The sequence below is a fragment of the Manis javanica genome, chromosome 5, assembly GCF_040802235.1.
Source record: "Manis javanica isolate MJ-LG chromosome 5, MJ_LKY, whole genome shotgun sequence".
NCBI lineage: Eukaryota > Metazoa > Chordata > Mammalia > Pholidota > Manidae > Manis > Manis javanica.
In genome coordinates, this window is record NC_133160.1 from 131,844,360 (window position 1) to 131,864,294 (window position 19,935).

Below are 19,935 nucleotides of genomic sequence, written 5' to 3' on the forward strand. Positions count from 1 at the left end.
TTTTTAAAAATTTTTCATTACTGCTAGAATCTACATTCTTGTCACCTTAGTGTGCTAGAAATGTTTCACTTTGATCAAGGGTTCCTTTCTGGTTTTGTATGTTCTCACCTGCTCCTCACTGTAAATCACCGAAATGTCAAGTGCAGTGATTAATTAAGCTGCACGTGCAAGTGCTTTTTTTTCACCTGTCAAGCAGGAAAGAAATCTTAAACCACACGATTAGGGGGTGCTAATTCACAGCTTTTACTCCAGACTGTCAAGTGTGTAGAAATATTTTATATTTAGATGTTTATTCAGAACATGGCCTACCAGGTTTGGTTCAGAAACCTTCAATATTGTAAGTACAATTATTATATCAAACCCTGTCATTAAACTCCTAATTAGAGGCAAAGAGTAGATTCAGAATTCCTACATAAATATTTTGGAGTTTAAGGTTCACGCTTTATAATTATGTTTTATTCAAAATACTGGTAGTTAAGTCATTTAAAGTAAGTATTTTTAAGTTTCTGAATTGTGTGTGTTTATGTATCATATACATCATGGGATCCATTCATAATGAGATCCACCCTTATAGCATGGATTTAAATTTGTGATGAAATGATAGCAACTCCACTTTTTTCTTTGAGTGAGTATTTGCAGAGTGTAATGTTAAGCTCTTAATTTTATGCATTAATGTAAAACAACAGCCTTGGAAATCTTGTTCTCTCCATCCTTGTTCTTTCTTACCCCATTTTCCCCTTCTCAACCATCAGTAAAAGTAAAACTTCAAATTGTATAGTAATCTTAATCTATTATTAAAAGGTCCCAGAAAGGAAGATTACAAGGTAGATTCAGGTTTTGAATCGGTTTTACCATTGGTTTAGCAGCGGGTGGGCAGGCAGATGCCTGCTCGGAGTAGAACCTATTGCCATTTTTCCCCATTGATAGAGTAGCCTTTCAGAGTCAATGAGCTCTGTCAATGTGAGCTTGTCAAGGCTACAACTTCATAGACCTGAGAGGCGGTTTGAGAGGTCAGCCCTTTTCAGGTTCGCTGTGATGCAAATGAACTTTAATGCTTAAACAACTATTGGAATTTTTATGTCTGCTCCTTGTTCTTTTTTCTTCACAAAGTCATTGACGAGACATTCAGTGCTTTTTAAATTGGAAGTTGCATTGTGCTAAAGACCTAGTACAGATTTACGGAGGGCTGAAAGCAGTTAGATCATGTTCTTTTCATGGTGCGATTAGAATCAAATCGATTTCCCTACAGCCTTCAGCATTCAGATGGCAATTTTAACAAAGCTTGGGGGCTAGACAAGGGACAAAACGACTGAACTGAATGTTAATTACACTCTGCAGCCTTATTTTCTTTTGATTTGGGGCTGACTGGCACCTAAATTAACAAAAAGTGTGACCATAACTGCTGCCCTATTTTCATTTAAAAGGAGAGCTGCCTCTAAAAGGCTATCTTTACAAAGAAACAAGTGAGGTCTGCTGATCATTGTTAACAAGGGCACTTTTTTCCTTTAAAATTCTTGCCCCAAAAAAAACTGTTCAGAAAAAGTAATGTAATAAATTAGTCATTGCATTGGCTTATTATTACCTAAAGAGTAAGTTGATTTTCTGATTTTTATGAAATAAGCTTCGAAAATGTAATTTGTTGTAGTTGTGTACTACAATTGACACCTACACATGCTGAACATGCTGCGTCTTCAGCATGTTCAGCATGCTCAAAGGTAATAAGGTAACTATAGTAGATGTTTAAATAAATATTAACTATTTTATTATGTAACACTATTCAAAACCCTCTTCATCCCAACTGTTTTTCACCTAGCTCATCCTTGCTTGAAATGCATATTTTCATATTTATTAGGACTTTAGTTGTGCCATATTAATAGCACTAGATGCTTTTTTTCTTCCTTTGCAAGGAAATTGCAGCTGCACCAAGTTGCAGTTGATCCTTGTGGCATCACTGTCCTTTTTGCACCTGCAGCTGTGTCAGTTTCATCCTAACACCTGGCACCATGAATTATCCCCTCTTTTATTCATATTCCCAAATAAGAATATTTCATGCTGCATAGCATATATTGCAAAAAACAAGTGATCTTGAATGTAAATTTCTCATTTGATTCCTTTAACAGTACTATTGAGAGTTTGATTTGCTGTCATTTTTTTGTTTGTTTAAATACAGTTTTGCCTCTCTCTGAAAATCTTTATCTGTGGAATAATAAATTAGCTTTTAAATTTGGTCATTATTTTTAAGTACAATGTGAAAGTAGTTTGATAACTAATTGATTTCTTTCATTTATTAACTTTTAATTGTTTCCTTTTTGAATTTGCCCTAAAGGCCATTTGCATTTTGTTAACTAACACTTAAATAACCTTGGTTTTAAAATATATATTGATGAACTTACAGTGCTGTTTACATAGTACAAAAATATTTTTAAAGAAATCAGGATTAAATTTATATAATTTGGTAGTTAACATTAGCTTTTTATACTTCAATAGTTTTAAATCAGAGGCCAGTAAGTTTGAAACAGTTTAAAAAAGATGTAGTGCTAATAAAAAACAAAACCACATCTTTATTAAAATAGGATGCTATTTCTGTTCAGGTCACTCTTTAGTACTAGAATGTTGATACTGTTATAGACCACCCTATACTCAGTCACTGTCTGTGTTTCTTTCCTTTTCACACAGAAAGCAGCTGCAAAACAAAGTTTTTCTAAAACCAGTCAAGAGTAAACTTCTTTCTCATTTGTCTTCCAGACACGAAGATCGATTGAGAAGTTATTAGAATGGGAAAACAATAGGTTATACCACAAGGTGAGTACCACAGGGAGCAGCTTCGTACTGTTGGGGTCTGAATTGCGCAGTATGGTAACAGATGCTTTTGTTGAACTAAAAATATGAAAGGTGGACAAATGGGTTAGTCTGTGTGCTGCAATAAAACAGAGCTCATTTTTCTTCTTTTACTCTCCTACTTGTCTAGCTGTGCCTGCACTGGAGACTGAGCAAAAGGAAATGTGAAACGAATAACATGATGGAATATGTAAGTTAAAGGGCTGTTTTGTGAGTTTCTCTATTAAATGATCATTTATTTTGCTTCTGATCTTATTCTTTCCATGATTATTAATCAGCAAAGGTGTCAAGAGCTTAATCTCCTGAGTGCAAGAATTTTCTACGGTTCACAGTTGCATGGTTTCATATGCAAGACTGATTTATAAAGTTATGAATGACTTGAAAACAAGGCTTCACTGTGTTCTGAAAAATAATAAATTAATTGCCAAGATAAAATAGGCTGAACATGTGTTGATGGAGTGTGAAATTTTAGATGCTGTATAAAGAATAACCACAACTTTGGTTACGCAGCAAGTCAGATATGGCTTTTTTATATAATGCTAATCAAGTTTCCAAGTATGGAAGAAAACCTTTGAGCCAAGCCATTCGAGCTTAAGAAACCTTTAGCCTTTATAGATTTTAACTGCCCGTACCTCAGAGGTCTTTAAAGAATCTTTCAGTGTATAATTAGATTTTTTTTGTAAAAATTATCTTAAAAGTAAGAAGATGAGACATGTCTCATCCTGTGTTTATCCTTTAAAAGATATCTAACCTATATTCAGTGAATTTTAGAACTTATGTTCAGTATGAGATTTAATTTATTGACTCCTTGATTTACTTTAACAACATTTCTTTTGAGAAGTTCAGAAAACTATAGAAAATTATTGTTTTTGTTTATTTTTCCTTGAGTTTGGATGTTTGAAATGTGGAAAGGTTATTATATTAAAAGAAGAAGATCTAAAGAAAGAGTTAATTATTGAAAATTAAAGTCAGCCTTTGTGAGGTACCTGGCACATTATTTCTGACAAATTTTGTCTATTCTTTGAAACAGTAAAGCCATCACAGATTGTGTATGTATGTATGTGTATAAATTGATTAAAACAGTGCTTAAATAGTTGGAAATTACCATAAAATCATCTTTCTCTGTAGCATTTTTCCTTTCATTATCATACAGATTTAATTTCTAGCCTAGAACATAAAAACATCTTAAAAATGTCTTTTTTCATAGAATAGCTCTTTTCAGTGAACTAAATAATGTAGATTTATCATTATCTACTATATTAAACATGATAATTTATAATGATAAGAAAAACACTTGATGCTTCATTATAATAAAAAAGCACATTCAGATAACTTGTTTTGAGATTGACCTGTGAAAATGCTAGTCTTTCGATGGTAAGAGTTAGTATTTTGTGGGAAGAATGGATAAGTAGGAGTTTTAAAGGATTTTGTGAAAAAATATTTATTATACTTATGAACCCAAACACTAAGCTTAAAACTGAAGCTTTCATTGGTATATTTTTTGCATATTTCTAATTTACTTTGGAAAGGAAAACTTAAAAATTATTCCCAGAAAAAAATATATAAATGTCATTCATTCATAAAATATACTCATTGTATTCATGCTTATTTTTGTGCCATTCTTTTATTAACTAAAAATAATTTACTAACCTTCAAAACATTCTGACTGATATACTTTGTGAAATAGTTTTCTTTATCATGAATTGTTAGATAAACACTTCCCCTAAAGTCATTATGTTATTTCTCACTCCTTCATAAGATATCCAGAATAGTAGTAAAAATAAAAAGTAATGTGTAAGAATTGCTTAAAAAGTGTATTTTTTCTGAGTTTTCTCGGAGTATGTATATTTGTGATAGTTGAATGGAGGAATAACATAATTTCTAAATGTCCCTAAAAAATAATTTTTAAAATTAAGATGGCAAATAATCTAGTAAGAAGGGAGTGTGCTTCCTCACCTAATGAATTTTAGGGCCTTTTACTGAGTGTTTCTCTTTGGCCTCAACTTTCTTTTAACTTAACAGAAATTTCATTTTTTATGGGAAAATAATTATCCTTGATTGTATAACATTGGAGACAATCTAGAAAAACCAGCTTGATACCAACTTTTCTTTCATTCATATGTGGTAGAGCAGTATGATTTAGAAGAAATGAGAGTGGGAAATTTTTGTGTGTGACTTCTGAAGGAAGAGTTCATATGATATGTTCTTTAAAAGTAGTACAAATTCAAACATAGTCAAAGATAGTCTTTACTTTGCATTATGTAGTATATACTATAGAATGTAATGCCTATACCCAAGAACTGAAATCTCACATACTGCTTGATTGAGGACATGTTTGAAATACAGAAGTATTCATTGAATATTGATTTATAAGTAGTTTAGACATTTAATTACTGAATTTTAGAGCTTCAAAGAATCTATCTACTTCAGTCCAATTATTTTGTAGATGAGGAAACTGAGAAATGGAGGGATCTAGCTCAAATAAAATAGCTAGACAGAAAGCTCGTGAACATTTTGTGGACAAGTAAGTCAGAATAGTGGTAAACGTGGTACCTAAGACTTATGCAGGATAACTAAACTAGGAAAGCAATGTTTGGGGACAAGGTATAGAAGTACCTTCTTGACTGAGGCAGATCAACAGCCAGGAGAAGCAAAGAGCAAAAATGAAGGTTTCTGCCCCTGATGGCTAAATGTAAAAGAGTGTCCAAACCGGGAGGTTATATCAAGGCATAGTTTCTGAAATAAATGAGGAGTTCATCGAATTTGGAAGCAGTTCAAATAAAAAATTTTTTGTTTAGCATCTGTTTCATACAGAGTTGGAACAAGGGAAAGAACTGATTGTAATTTAAGACAGTTCAAGTTTGAAATAAAAATTAACTTTGCTCAACTTGTGTCTTTCTGTATTGCTCTGTTTTGTTTTTGTCAGTTTTTCTTTAGTTTCCTAGTAAAAGGTCCTTTGGAACAAATTTTAACTTTTACTTTTGCTAATCGAAGAAGAAAAGGACCCTTTAGAAAAATATGAGTTAAAGGACCGATACCTTTTTACTAGAGATCACATATCCTGGTACAGTAAAATGAGAGCAACTCCAGAACTTAAAGACCTATGGAATTGGTGTACATAAAAGGGAGGAAGTCTGAAGAAATAAAGATTGGGTAAGTTGCAGTCCGATATAGTGCAGTAGAAAGGTCAAGGCTTTAAAGTGAAGATAATTCTCTCTTCAGACACTGAGTCCACAATCCATGGTGTTAACATTCCTTGCATCATCAGTTTCCTCATCTGTAAAATGAGGACGATAATACATGCCTCATGAAAAGTTGTTGGGATTAAATAGATCCATATAGTATGAAGCACTTCATATGTAGTTAGTACTCAGTAAATGCTAGCTTTTCTTATTCATTAATGCATGCATTCTACTTCTGTGGGTCCGAGGCACTCTCAAAATTGATTTAAGTAGTGGAATATATCTACACAATATTCTTTTTTTTTCTGTGTACATATTCTTTTTTTTTTTTTTTGAGAGGGCATCTCTCATATTTATTGATCAAATGGTTGTTAACAACAATAAAATTCTGTATAGGGGACTCAATGCTCAATGTACAATCATTAATCCACCCCAAGCCTAATTCTCATCAGTCTCCAATCTTCTGAAGCATAGCGAACAAGTTCTTACATGGTGAACAAGTTCTTACATAGTGAATAAGTTCTTACATGGTGAACAGTACAAGGGCAGTCATCACAGAAACTTTCAGTTTTGATTACACATTATGAACTATAAACAGTCAGGTCAAATATGAATATTCGTTTGATTTTTATACTTGATTTATATGTGAATCCCACATTTCTCCCTTATTATTATTATTATTATTATTATTATTATTATTATTATTATTTTAATAAAATGCTGAAGTGGTAGGTAGATGCAAGATAAAGGTAGAAAACATAGTTTAGTGCTGTAAGAGAGCAAATTTAGATGATCAGGTGTGTGCCTGTAGACTAAGTATTAATCCAAGCTAGACAAGGGCAATAAAACAACCATGGATGCAGAAGATTTCTCTCAAAATGTGGGGTGAGGTTCTATATCTACACAATTTTTAAGATAAAAAAATATATTTAAATCTTTTTAAAACTTTTTTTTTCTCTTTCTACAGGTCATCCTTATAGAATTTTTACCAAAGACACCAATTTTTCGACCAGATTAGCATTCACTTTATTTATAGAGACTTTCCAAGTATGTTGTCTTTCCAATGGTGCCTTGCTTGGTGCTCTCCTGGTGGTAACATAACATTGGTTCTACAGAAATTGTGTGGTGTTTTTTTATTTCTGTTTTTTTTTTTAATAACCGCATGTTCTAAGTGTGCATTTTTGTCAAACTTTGCAACAGTTATTTCATAAAGATGTTTAATACTTAAGTTATTGTGCTCTTTTCAGTTATGTATTCTGATTTTCAACGACTACTTTTTTGTATTATCAAAAAAATACATTTGAACTTAGCATAAAAAGTGGCCAGCCTTTTTTATTTTATCACTAAGGTACATGAAGTCCTTTATTTATTAATTCCTTATGGAAAAACACCTTTGTAAGGCTCTACTTATCTATTCTACCAAGCACACTCTTTGTATTATTTTTCTTCCTTTTTAAATTTAACATAGTTATTATTTTGAAATAGTAAGTTTTCTTTAATAGCTTTTTGGAACCTAACATACCCTTTCTCATAAAATTCCTAATGCTCTGTTTACAGCAGAAATATCTAACATGAAGACCTGTCAAAAAGTTTTGAAAGTATTCTGTCTTCAAAGGTAGTAAGGCAGGATTAGATTATTTTTAATAGAATAGTCAAATCAATGAATGGCATGCATGTATCTAATGGTTACTAGAGCTCAGGATCACAAAGTATAGTAGCATTACAATCTGCATATATTTTTGATTAAGATGACATTAATAATGGCCTTATTTGGGTTATTTTTTATCATTTATCAAATCTTATATACAAAAGTATGAAGATTCTTCTTTTAAAAATTTCTAAGGAAAATATTTCTCCCAATTTAACAATTTTAGAATGGATATATGTTTCTGAAAAGTTTTTGAAAGAAAGCAAAAGTTCTAGAATTAAAAATAAGCTGGTGTTTAATTCCCCATTGATATTTAGAACAGATTATTACTAAGAAATGGAGGACATATATAATTTTCACTCACTTTGCTTTTAGTTATGTATACTTTTTAAATTGAGAGTGTGACATATAAGTTTGAACCACATCAGCTTGTTTCTTTTAAATATATACAAACATGCATTTTTTTTCTCCTTTTGGTTGTACATATCTTCATTTTAAACTTTCTGAACCTCTGAATGACCTATATGTAAATTTTTGATTTTTATAAACCTGAAATTATACTTTTAATGTGTGTCAAGAACTTGTTCCATACAACTGTGGTATCAAGCAATAATGTGAATAACTTTTGAAATTATATAAACTATGCTTAATAATTTGTATTAAGAATTGGTACCACTATATAATACCTTTTTTCCTTGTATTAAATCTTTTAAATACCAGTTTCATTAACTTATATACCTGTATTTTTTTTTAAGTATTTCTTTGCACTTCTCTAAAGTACTGTGATTCTGTATAAATTTGAACAATTAAATGTCCTATATGGGACATTAGAAATTATCTTAAAAACTAGGATTTGGGCGGGGGGAGGTGTCTGAGAATTATTTGTTTCCATTGCCCACCAAAACGCTTATCATGAATTTATAAAATAACTTCTCCAATGAAAAGCGCAAAGGTCAAAGAATTCAAATTTACCTTGTATATAGGGTGTGTCCTACTACCTTAAAGTAGTGCAATTAAATGATAATGTTATTCAAAAACTAGTATTTCTTTGTGGTTCCAGTGTGAAAAGTTATTTTATGGAGAAGGCTAAAATCTGCTTCAGGGTTCAGAAGGAGCAGAAAAGTACAATGAATGTGTATACTATGCAACATAGTGTTCAATATCTAAAATTTTGTAAATTTGTAGAGCATTGTATTGATTAGCTTTATAGGAAAAACTATACCTATTTAGACATTTCTTTCTCCTGTTATTAGTTTCTATAAATTATCATTTTAAAATTATTCCCATAAAATATTTTAACTAAGATAATTTTCATAGTTGGTGGTATTAAGTGTAGGATTTTTTAAAAGCTTTTCTAATTTGGGCAGAAGAGTCAATTGCTTTAATTCCCTAGAAATGTGCACTCTTATATTTCAATGTCTATATAGAAAAGAACCATGAATGCTTCATATGTGGTATTACCATAACTTAGGGTTAGGTTTCCATACTTGTTTTTTTGATTAGCCCCCAGTATAAGCTCTCTTGGCTATCCTTTCTTGAATCATGAATCTAAGCACCTATGTTGGAAATTAGAAATGTCAGAGATGCCTCTATGTGAACATTAGTCCAAAGGAAATATTTTAAATGATTGTTATTCTTCAGTTCCTGTTTTCTTACCTAAAGTTTGTAAGACATGAACCATAGGTACTTTTAATTTTTATTATTGGCCAAGGAAAGGTATTATTGGCAGAAAATCTAATGTCTAGATTTTACATAGGCTAGTTACTGGCGTTTTACAATAAATCCACCATTACTGTATAGAAACATTAGTTTATCAAATAATGCCCTTTGCAAACCCTATTATATTTTAATACATGACTTTTGTATATCTGGGTTATAATACATGTCCAAAAGCTACTGTAGTAAAAGTGAAGTGACACATTTAGCTTCTAAGGTAGATTGCCCCTTCCTCTCAAAGGGTTACTTTGCCTATATAAAATGGTCATCAGATGCTTTATTAAGACTCTTCATTTCATTCATTTAAAATATGAACATGTAATTTTGGCCTAAAATCAAGAAATTTTAAAACCTTGAATAATAGTAAATAATGACTTCCTTTTCATACTAGAAAACCTAGTTTTATAATTGAATAATTTTAAATCAGAAAGAACCACAACTTTCTCCATGGTTGTATTTTCAGTGTTATTTATAAGGAGCTTCTGATTGCTGCTTTATATTAGCAGATACAGGCAAACTGTATAAAACTGTAACAACATTCCATATCAATCTTTGTTTATAAAAGAATGATACTAAATATTAACCTACAGTTGGACCCACAGTTGCGTGAGTTCAAACTACACTAGTTTTATGTAACTATGTACATAGACTGAGCTTTTTATGATATTGTGCTTTGCAATTATAATCTTTAGCTGCATGCCTAATTTTCACTGTAAATATTTTCTTTGGCTCAACTGTTGGTCAGTAGTACTAAGTCAAAAGTACAAAGTGTTTAAAACTGTCTGACTGAATTCTAACATCTAGTCTTGGACACTCTTTCTTTCCTTCTACTTTCCTACTGAAGCACTGTGGGTCCTTTTACTGACCTCTTGATGTCCAGAGTCTTCACCCAGTGATGGACATAGTTCAGAGTTTCTATCTTCTTTTTCCAAAGCTCCCAGTAAGAATATTAATTCTGCATTTTTTAGCTAGGTGTGTAGAAGGCAAATTAAAGTGGGTCAGTCACATTAAGTGATGAATGGCTGACACTCTCAATTTTGCTAAGGTGGTACTTGGATTTTAAAAGGGACTTTCTTAACTTAAATTTCCAATTGTCATAGTGGTGTTTTCCTTTTCACTGGACCCTATCAGTCCAGACTTTCCAGAGAGGGAGTAGTAGGGTGATTGCATTTGTGGATTCTTAAATTACCATTTCTGAGGAAAGGTGATTTATTTATTTTTGTGTCATTAATGTACAATTACATGAGCAACGTGATCTTTACTAGACTCCCCCCATTATCAAGTCCCCACCACATACCCCAATACAGTCACTGTCCATCAGCGTAGTAAGATGCTATAGAATCACTGCTTGTCTCTTCTGTGTTATACTGCCTTCCCTGTGCCCCTTTCACCCACATTATGTGTGCTAATTGCAATGCCCCTTTTTCCCCCTTATCCCTTCCTTCCCACCCGTCCTCCCCAGTCCCTTTCCCTTTGGTAACTGTAGTCCATTCTTGGGTTCTATGAGTCTGCTGCTGTTTCATTCCTTTAGTTTTTGCTTTGTTGTTATACTCCACAGATGAGTGAAATCATTTGGTACTTGTCTTTCTCCGCCTGGCTTATTTCACTGAGCATAATACCTTCTAGCTCCATCCAGAAAGGTGATTTATATCTAGTATTAAGGAATAAAGAATAGGCTCAAGGCCAATCTTAAACCAAACTATTAATTATCCCATAATAGTTAGTGTTAATATAACACTCTTAAAAATGAAATAAAGTAACTCTTAATTTTCCATAAATAAAATATCCAGCTTTACTTTTAGGAACATATCTTTTATATGAGGTGAGATTTGTCTTTGAATCTTGCATTGCTATCTTGTCCTGTACAAAAATTTTTATAGTAATTTAAGAGAAGTCTAAATATTGTTTCTACTAGTCATAATTCTGTGTTCTTATTTCTGTAATATAGAGCAATATCCTCCCCCAACCCATGGTAAATTGAAACAACAGAGGTTAGTTGTAACTTTAATGGACAATACTGAAAACAAATCCAGAATGTTAATCCTGATTTTGAATTCACTTATGATAGTCTATAAAATAATCAAGTTACTTGGCCCCTTTAGTTTTATTTTCATTTCCACAAAAGGAAGCTACTGTAACTACCTCACATTTCTTAATTATTTATTTTGTTGTTATTAAAGCTCCTATATAAAAGTAAATAGCTGATGTTTAACAGTAATGATTGAGTAGCTTTTTTTCACTTATTTACATAGGATAATCTTGAGTTATCAAATTTTGCATTTAAAATTTGAGTACTTCCTATATATACTTATAGGAATAACATGTTTAAAAATCAGGTAAACATTAATATACTACTTGAGAAAAATTTCTAATAGGACCTTATAAAATATAGTTACATCTTAGATACTTTAGCAAAATCATAACTTCTTTTTTAAACATTTCCTCTACTTCATAAACATGGTGCTCTGAATTTGAGAGTTGACTGCTTTTTTCTCTTTAAGAAAAATAGATAGTATATTGCTTTCCTAGCTCTTTATCTCAGAAATATTTAAATGGACTAACCATATCAGGCATTCTTGATTTTGGTGGATAAGCCAGCCATTCCTTTTTTTTTTTTAAAGGAACAATGTCAATCAGCTTTCAAGAGAAGACAAGTAATAGATCAGTATTTTGGCTCTTCTCCTCTATTGGACTATCATTTACCCACAAACTGCAGATTTTTTCTTCTACTCTTACTGGTTCTTGATTCAGTAAAATTGATTCCAATTCTTTATTGACATAAATACACTATAAATGTAAAATGTTATAGAAGGAAAGAGTATCCTATGCTCTCAAGAAACCTTTTTTACTAAATGAAAGCCCACATCTTTTTTTCTCTAGTAACAGTTTATTTAATTAGGTAATTACAACAGTCTCATTGCATTGCCATAAAGTTTTCATGAAAAAAGAGCTTGTTTTGAAGTTATCAAAGCCCTTTAAAGTCTCTATTTCTTTTTATATTTCTTGGAGCTAATGACATTTTGTCCTCAGAGGAGTTAAGCATTGTGAAACTGGCAGTGGAAGTATGATTGGAAAGCAATCTGCTAAATACTACTGGCTAAGAGAAATAGCTGCATTGTTATCCTACACTGTTTTACAGGGTGAAAAGTTATGCAATGGGCAGGTATTGCACACAGCTTTGTGCCTCCTTTATACATTCTTCATGTATTACAGTGGTAATTTTTTAAAATTGTTCTACATAAGAGTTTTCTTCTATCATGTCCTTTGAGAAAATAGCGGGAGGCTACTTAAAGTATTCTATTTTCTATAATTCAAGTGTGACAATTTTCAGAAATACTGTTAAATAAAGGATTTTATGCACATGGATAATTTTTAAATGATCAGAAACTTCTTATGGATGAGCTGTTCGGAAGATCAAGGCCTGTATTAATTGTGCTTTCAGGTATTCTAGTTATATTCATTTTCTAGTAAAATTTAAAAAATGACAATAACTGGTACAGTTAAGTTTTAAAGGTATGTATATTTCTTTCATTATTAAGAAAGCCATTGTCGAACAAACATGGTCCGTTCTTGTTAAAATGAGATTATTTTTTCTTTAGACTAATTTGGTGGCCTTCATGATTGCCAAGAAATGTATATGGGCTATGTTGAAGGTGGCTTGGTTTTTGGTCCCTGGTTGATTGCAGTATATCTGTTCTCATTAAATTAGATCTTCATAAACGGGGTTTTTCTAGTAAGCAAATGGAGACCGAATTTGAGCTAGAGGATTTTTTTTAACTTTGCTTGCTTTGACTAGTTAAGTTTTTGCTTTTAGGTGAGTCTGTTGTAGCACTTCAACATGTGATTCCATGCTCAAAAATAAAATATGGCTAGCTATTCACAGCATTTAGTCTTTAAAAGACTATAATACATTACATAAAATTTTAAGGCAATTTAGGTAAAGTTGGAAACGGGAGTCTGGAATTTACAGATCAAAAACCATTTTAAAGGAAATTGACCCAACTAATGATATCTGTTGAAATGACCATATGAATGGATATACACACAGAAATTGCCCTGTAGTAGAAGCATTGGAATAAATAATTGGCATTATGAATGTGAGTTTAGGAACTTTGCACACTAAGCTTTAAGTTTTATACTGTGTGTTCATGAACTTGCATTGTAGTTTGAAAAAGGAATAGGAAAAAAATGCAATTTACATACTGCCTTTTTTCCACCAGATGTTTAAGTTGCCTGTAAATTTTAAAAGCTGCTACAGCTTTTAAAAAATACCCTGTAACTCATGTGAAGCATGCTACAGCTCTTAAATAGGGTTCTCAATGATTCTGCTTAGGCTTAGCAATGGTTTTTAAGATTTCAGTTAGGAAGCAGAAGTAATTCTAATCACTACTCCTGTAAATACACATATTTAGCTAAATTTTATCTGATACATTGTATCAAATGACTTTGTCATACAAACTTTTTTCATTTACTTGATTGACCCAGATGATAGTGTAAACCTTTAAAAAATAGTTTCATATATATAGAAAAAAATTATGTGCATACACTCACACATAATTCTAATTGTAAATGCATTGAGGCATCTCTGCAGTAGGCAATAAAGATGCACTTACCTCTATCACCTGTATTGTTTTAGTTAAAATACAAAATGACAATTCTGTTTGAAACATTTAAAAACTGAGGGGAATTTGTGCATGTAGATTGTTTCCTTGAATCATTTTAATACTGTAGTTTTAGAAGAATTGATATATTTTCTGAATTTATTTTTTCATTCACTTTTTTCATCCTGACGTGAAAGATGTGAGAGTTCTTAAAGTGTATTAAGTTTCCTTTTTCACAAATGGAGACCTAGGCAAAAATGCCATTACTGCTCACAGTAGTTATTATCTTAGAATCCATCACAGAAAGCCTAAAAGATAGCTCAGCCTTTTGTACCTACAGTCTTAGATATTGTTAGATAGCCATTCAATTTTCTTTGCATTGTGTGTGAGATGAATATTTCTTGAGACTTTTTTGTTTGCTTTACTAAAGAAATTAACGAAGGAAAAAACCCTCAAAAAACAAAACAAACAAAAAACACCCTGTAACTCATGTGAAGCATGCAGGGTGTTGTAATTTTGGTTTGCAAAGCAGTGTGATACAATGTTGCTGAGCCAAAAGCACACGATAGATTTAATGTAGCCAATTGTGTACTTTTGAAAAAAAGAGTAACTGTTCTCTGTGAGTTAATTTTGGATTTTTTCAAAATCTCTCTTTTAGGCTTTGTGCTGGATTCTTCCAGACAAATGCGTATTCCATGTGGGCCACTGTTCTGCTAAATGCTCTCAGTTCTCCTTTTGCAATCAAGATTATGTTGCTAAGGAGATTTTGCTTTTATTGGTGCCATTGATTTGTGTTAATACGTTTTGAATACCTCTCGGTATTCTTCTGTAGACAAGGCCAAAAGAAAAACTTCCCCGAGTTTCTCAATTTACATTACAAATGGAGCGGTGGTGTAATGAAGCCGATATAAAGTGGGCAGTTGAAAGGGAATCTAAAGAAGGGCACTCAAGTGAGAAATGAAGAAATGTGCGGAGTGTAGTCTGTGGGCTGCCTTAGGTCCAGCTGCAGGAACTGGCTCCTGCCAGAGGTAGAGTGAGCGAGCACCTCCCTCCACAAAGACCACCCACTTTTTGGAGCCAAGGCTGGCACACTGTAGATTACCTCACTGACTAATATAGGACCATTAAAAAAGTGAGAAACTTATTCTGAGGTCTCAAAGAGATGGTTCTTTCTTATCCCTACATCTGTGTTTTGAGTCCTTCCTAGAGCATAACTGAGGGTAGACTTTATACACCTTATGACTGTGTTGTCCTTTAAAGGAAGCCCTATGGATGAACCAGTTCTTTTGGTTGTGAGAACTAGCATATTCAAAGGTTGATACATCTCTGAAAGGGTGAAAAGGATGTTAGCTAGATTAAATTGAAAATTTTAGTTGCATGATCTTATTTTGTGTTATATTCTAGACTCTAAAGACTTCCCTATAAAACTCAAATATAAAATGTCTTCAGTGGAGGGAGAATCCCAACTAGATGTGTCTTGAACCAGTGAAGTGATTTGTTTAAGTTGCAGAAGTGCTAAGGAATACCTTTCTGGAACAATCATACGTTTGCATTGTTCAACAGATACAGTTAACACGTACAGTTTTGTTTTTTAACCAACACAAATACTATGCTGATATAACTTAAAGAAATTTTAGACATTTTAAGTGAGAAATGTAAAAAACAATACAGAAGTTACGAAGAAAAATTGCTTCGCAAGTCTGAGGAAATCTAAAACTGATCATGAGAGAAGCATCTCAAGTGTTGAAAGAACAAGCCTACACTATTTGAAGATGAAAAATGACAGTTTTTGTCGAAACTACTTCAACAAAATTAAAGTCTAAATTATCAGTCTAATGTTGAATGATCTGGGCAAGCAGCATGGGTTGCAGAGGCATTTTGCTACCAGTGGGGAAAAAGAAATGTAAAAGAGCATTTGTAAAGGAAATCGATTCTTACATATTCACTGTATTTTCAGTAAATTTTTTTCTCCCCAAAAGATGTTTGTCAGCTATTGTGCTTCATGGATAAAATCCCAATTTCCAGGTAAAATATGGCAACAGTTTTTGTCCTATAGCCCCAAACCTTGGTTTATGTGTACTTCTGGACATTTTTTTCTCCCTGTAATATTTTTAAAGATTTTAGAATTTAACTACAGCTTAATAACTAAAGTTGAAAAAAACAGGGAGGAATTAATATTTTCAGCTTGGTATTTCTGGCTATATTTGTCAATGTTCTTTATATTAATCATACTATTCTTCCATGTTATAATCCTAAATTTAAGAATTGTAAGAATGAGGAAAATAGCTAAGAATTAATTATAGGTGAAAGGTAGTAATATTTTTTTTTCTAGTTTATTTATTTTAAGAATAGAATATATAGTGATATAACATATGAAATATGTATTAATTGACTATTTATGTTGTTGGTAAGGCTTCCTTTCCATCAAAAGTAGGCTATTCATAAAGTTTGGGGGAGTCAAAACATATGCAGTTTTCACTGCATGGTGGGGGATTGGCATTCTCCCACCATTGTTAAAGGGTCATCTGTACTATAGTTCTTTGATTTTTTTTTTTTTTTTTTTGAGAGGGCATCTCTCATATTTATTGATCAAATGGTTGTTAACAACAATAAAATTCAGTATAGGGGGGTCAACGCTCAATGTACAATCATTAATCCATCTCAAGCCTAATTCTCGTCAGTCTCCAATCTTCTGAAGCATAATGAACAAGTTCTTACATGGTGAACGAATTCTTACATAGTGAATAAATTCTTACATGGTGAACAGTACAAGGGCATTCATCACAGAAACTTTCGGTTTTGATCATGCATTATGACCTATAAACAATCAGGTCAAATATGAATATTCGTTTGATTTTTGTACTTGATTTATATGTTGATCCCACATTTCTCCTATTATTATTATTTTTATTTTTAATAAAATGCTGAAGTGGTAGGTAGATGCAAGATAAAGGTAGAAAACATAGTTTAGTGCTGTAAGAAGGCAAATGTAGATGATCAGATGATCAGGTGTGTGCCTATGGACTAAGTATTAATCCAGGCTAGACAAGGGCAGCAAGACATCCACAAATGCAGAAGATTTCTCTCAAAGCAGGGGGGGTGAGGTTCTGAGCCTCACCTCTGTTGATCCCCAAATTCTCACCTGATGGCCCCCCTGCGACTGTGCCTGTCTTAGGTTGTTCTTCCCTTGAGGAATCTTACCCGTCTCTGGCTAACCATGAAACTGACTTTTAAAAATTACTTTAAAATTCTTAAACTTGGAAAGCCTGACCTGAGGAGGTGGGAAAACCTGCTCATGTACATGAAACATAAGCTGTATAGTTTTACTCAGAGCATCCCAACATGTAACAAAAACTCTAAGGAAATATTTCCCAAAGATAGATAAAATTTACTAGGAGTATTCTAAGATTTATAAACTCTGAAAAACCAGTTCTTCACAGTTTTATGTTTATAACACTACCAATGGCTGAAGGCTGATTTTCTAAAAGAATGTAACTAAGAAATCAAGCACTCTTGTCCTTGCTGTCTGACCAGTATTCTGTATACTGCTTAGAGCAAAATGAGTTAGGTCATTTATAAATGCATGGCATGTTTGTAAATACTATCAGAACCAATGATTAGGCATCACCTGGAAAGAGAGCTTCGAAGGAAGTTTTGTGTGTAGGAATGCACTATCTTCTTTCCCAGTTCTATTAGCACTGGGTCTTGCTCTTTAGCCATAGTCCTATCCACTTTTAAAAAGATGGAATTTGAGTTGAAAGAAACCACAGAGGTGTCTAGTGGGGATGTAGATTAGAATCAACTGGGTAATTGGGTTGTTTTTTTTTTTTTTTAAATACATATGGCTATGCCCTCCCTCAGAGTTTAGAGGCGAGGGAAGAAGAGTATTTAAATTTTTTTTTCTCAATTATGGTAAGACACCTTAGCTTCCCATTTTAACATTGTAATGCTCTAGGAAGTTTGTCACTTGTCTGTGCTCATAGATTGTTAGTGACAGTGCCAGGGCCAAAACACCATGTATACCTCTAGTTGGCAAATGTGGGGGCTTCCCTGAAATAAATGTAAACAGAATCTTCCCTTTTTTTCAAACTTAGTGATTAAGAAAAATCCTTAAAGTGACTATTTGAAATCCAGAAAGCATTATCAAAGTGATTCTGTAACCGATGAGTAGTATCACCTATGCCTAGAGAAATGAAAGGCAAATAATTGGACAAAAAAAAAACCCCAAATTGCTTATCTCTGTAAGTGATGAAACTTTAGCTCTCACAACCTGAGAACTGTGACTTAGACATTTAATTATTTATTGCTGGTCCATGTGAAAACATTTAGAATGGTTGGCAGCCTACCAGACCCTGAGTTAAACGTTCTACAGCCTGCCTAGACTGCTGGGTAGCTAGCTTTGCATCAGATTAAACACATTCTCTTCATGATGAATAGCTTGGAGCCCAAAACTTGATTTTGTTACAAAAAAATGCAAGGGGTGTGTTGTTTTCTAAATAAAAATTATTTTATGTTTTACTGCCACTGTACTGATTCTGATTGTCAAGTGTATTTTCTTTGGTGGTGGTGAGATGGAAGAGAAATGGACAATGAGGTACTTTGTACTAATAAAAAAAAAAAAAAGACCCCAACAAGGTTAGACACAATGCAGCCCAGAGATGAACATTCATGAATTCTGTACAGAAAAAATTTACATTTCATTAACATTTTAAATTACAAAGGCAGGTCTACAAATACTGATTTGTGTATGTGTGTTCTCATTGCACTTTCTAAGCAAACAGTGAATAATCTAATTCTAACTATATCCTGTTTCCTTACCAGTAAATTCCCTTTTTATGTTAAGGTGTAAGCTAACTGTATGTGTAGCAACATTAATTTTAGTGAATCCTATTTTATGTCATCTATAGATCTGTGCATATAAACTCCATGTAATGTTCCCTTACATAATAAATGCTTTGGGATAATAAAGGGTACTCTGAGCATCGTTGCTCAACTGTGAAGTAAACCAATTTTCCACAGACTTACCATTCTAGTTCTGCATCCAAATGGATAGAAATCAACCATCTTGATAATGACAATATAAAAATGTATTATTTGACAACATTCACTAGAGATTAGGATAGAATAGTTCAACTCCAGTTTGCCATTCTTTGAAACATGTACTTTGGGAAGTTCTGTGAATTTACAAGGAATTTTTAAGGGTTGTGGAGGAAATAGTGGCTGGCTAATGTCATGAGTTGAACTGTTGGAACTAAGAACTCTGCTCAAGGGAGCTGGCTATCCAGCAGGCTGCCAGTTGAGGGTAATTGACAAGCAGGTGCCTGTGAAAGACAGAAAAGGCCCTATTTTTAGTTATTGGCATCAGTAGTAATGACATTATGGCTTTAGGCCTTCATTGAGAAAGACATTTTCTGGGAGTAAAGTCGTGTATCACATAAGTTTGCAATATGTTAGCTTCAAATGCAGAAAATCATAAGGTCTAAAATTGTTTTAACTGACCAAAAAAAGCCCTTTGACCAGAATTGTCTCATTTAAGAACTTGTTCTTATTTAGTTTTAGAATTTAACAACTTAAAAACTATTAGCAACTTAAGTATATTTTTGATAAAACTATAAAATTTACTTTAAAAATCAAAGAATTTTTAATACTTTTATGAAAGTGCTTTTTTTATTGAATGCCTGGAGCACTCTCAGAAATTAGATGTAGTTTGACATCCTCTTCTTGGAGAAGCAGCCATCAGTGAAGAATATAGCCTTTTGCTGTTGCAGGATTCCTGAAATCCTGACAGTTGTCTTTCTTACACTGTCTTCTTCCAGCAGTATGGAGTCCCTATAACCATGCTTCAAATGTGTTGTCATTCTTGAAAGCCACATTTTCAAATGTGAATGGGTAAACATGAATAATTTCTTGGTTATCTCCTTTATTTCCCCATTGAATTACTCCCATTTAC

At 32.7% G+C, this 19,935-nt stretch overlaps 1 protein-coding gene across 6 annotated transcripts in view; it reads left to right on the plus strand.

Annotated features, from left to right (window-relative positions):
- CHIC2 (cysteine rich hydrophobic domain 2) overlaps positions 1-18,504 on the plus strand; it is a 55,016-nt gene extending 36,512 nt beyond the window's left edge. For 3 of the 6 annotated variants that reach the window (XM_073237609.1, XM_073237606.1, XM_036998788.2), the window contains 3 exons: positions 2,746-2,802; positions 2,969-3,028; positions 3,117-4,441. In XM_073237609.1, the coding sequence (XP_073093710.1) occupies positions 2,746-2,802; positions 2,969-3,028; positions 3,117-3,203 (204 nt within the window). In that variant the 3' untranslated portion in view covers positions 3,204-4,441. Of the gene's footprint in view, positions 1-2,745; positions 2,803-2,968; positions 3,029-3,116; positions 4,442-6,987 lie in introns of those variants that run through there. The other 3 variants (XM_073237611.1, XM_073237607.1, XM_073237608.1) reach the window with 3 other exon arrangements.
- Positions 18,505-19,935: the final 1,431 nt, after the last annotated feature.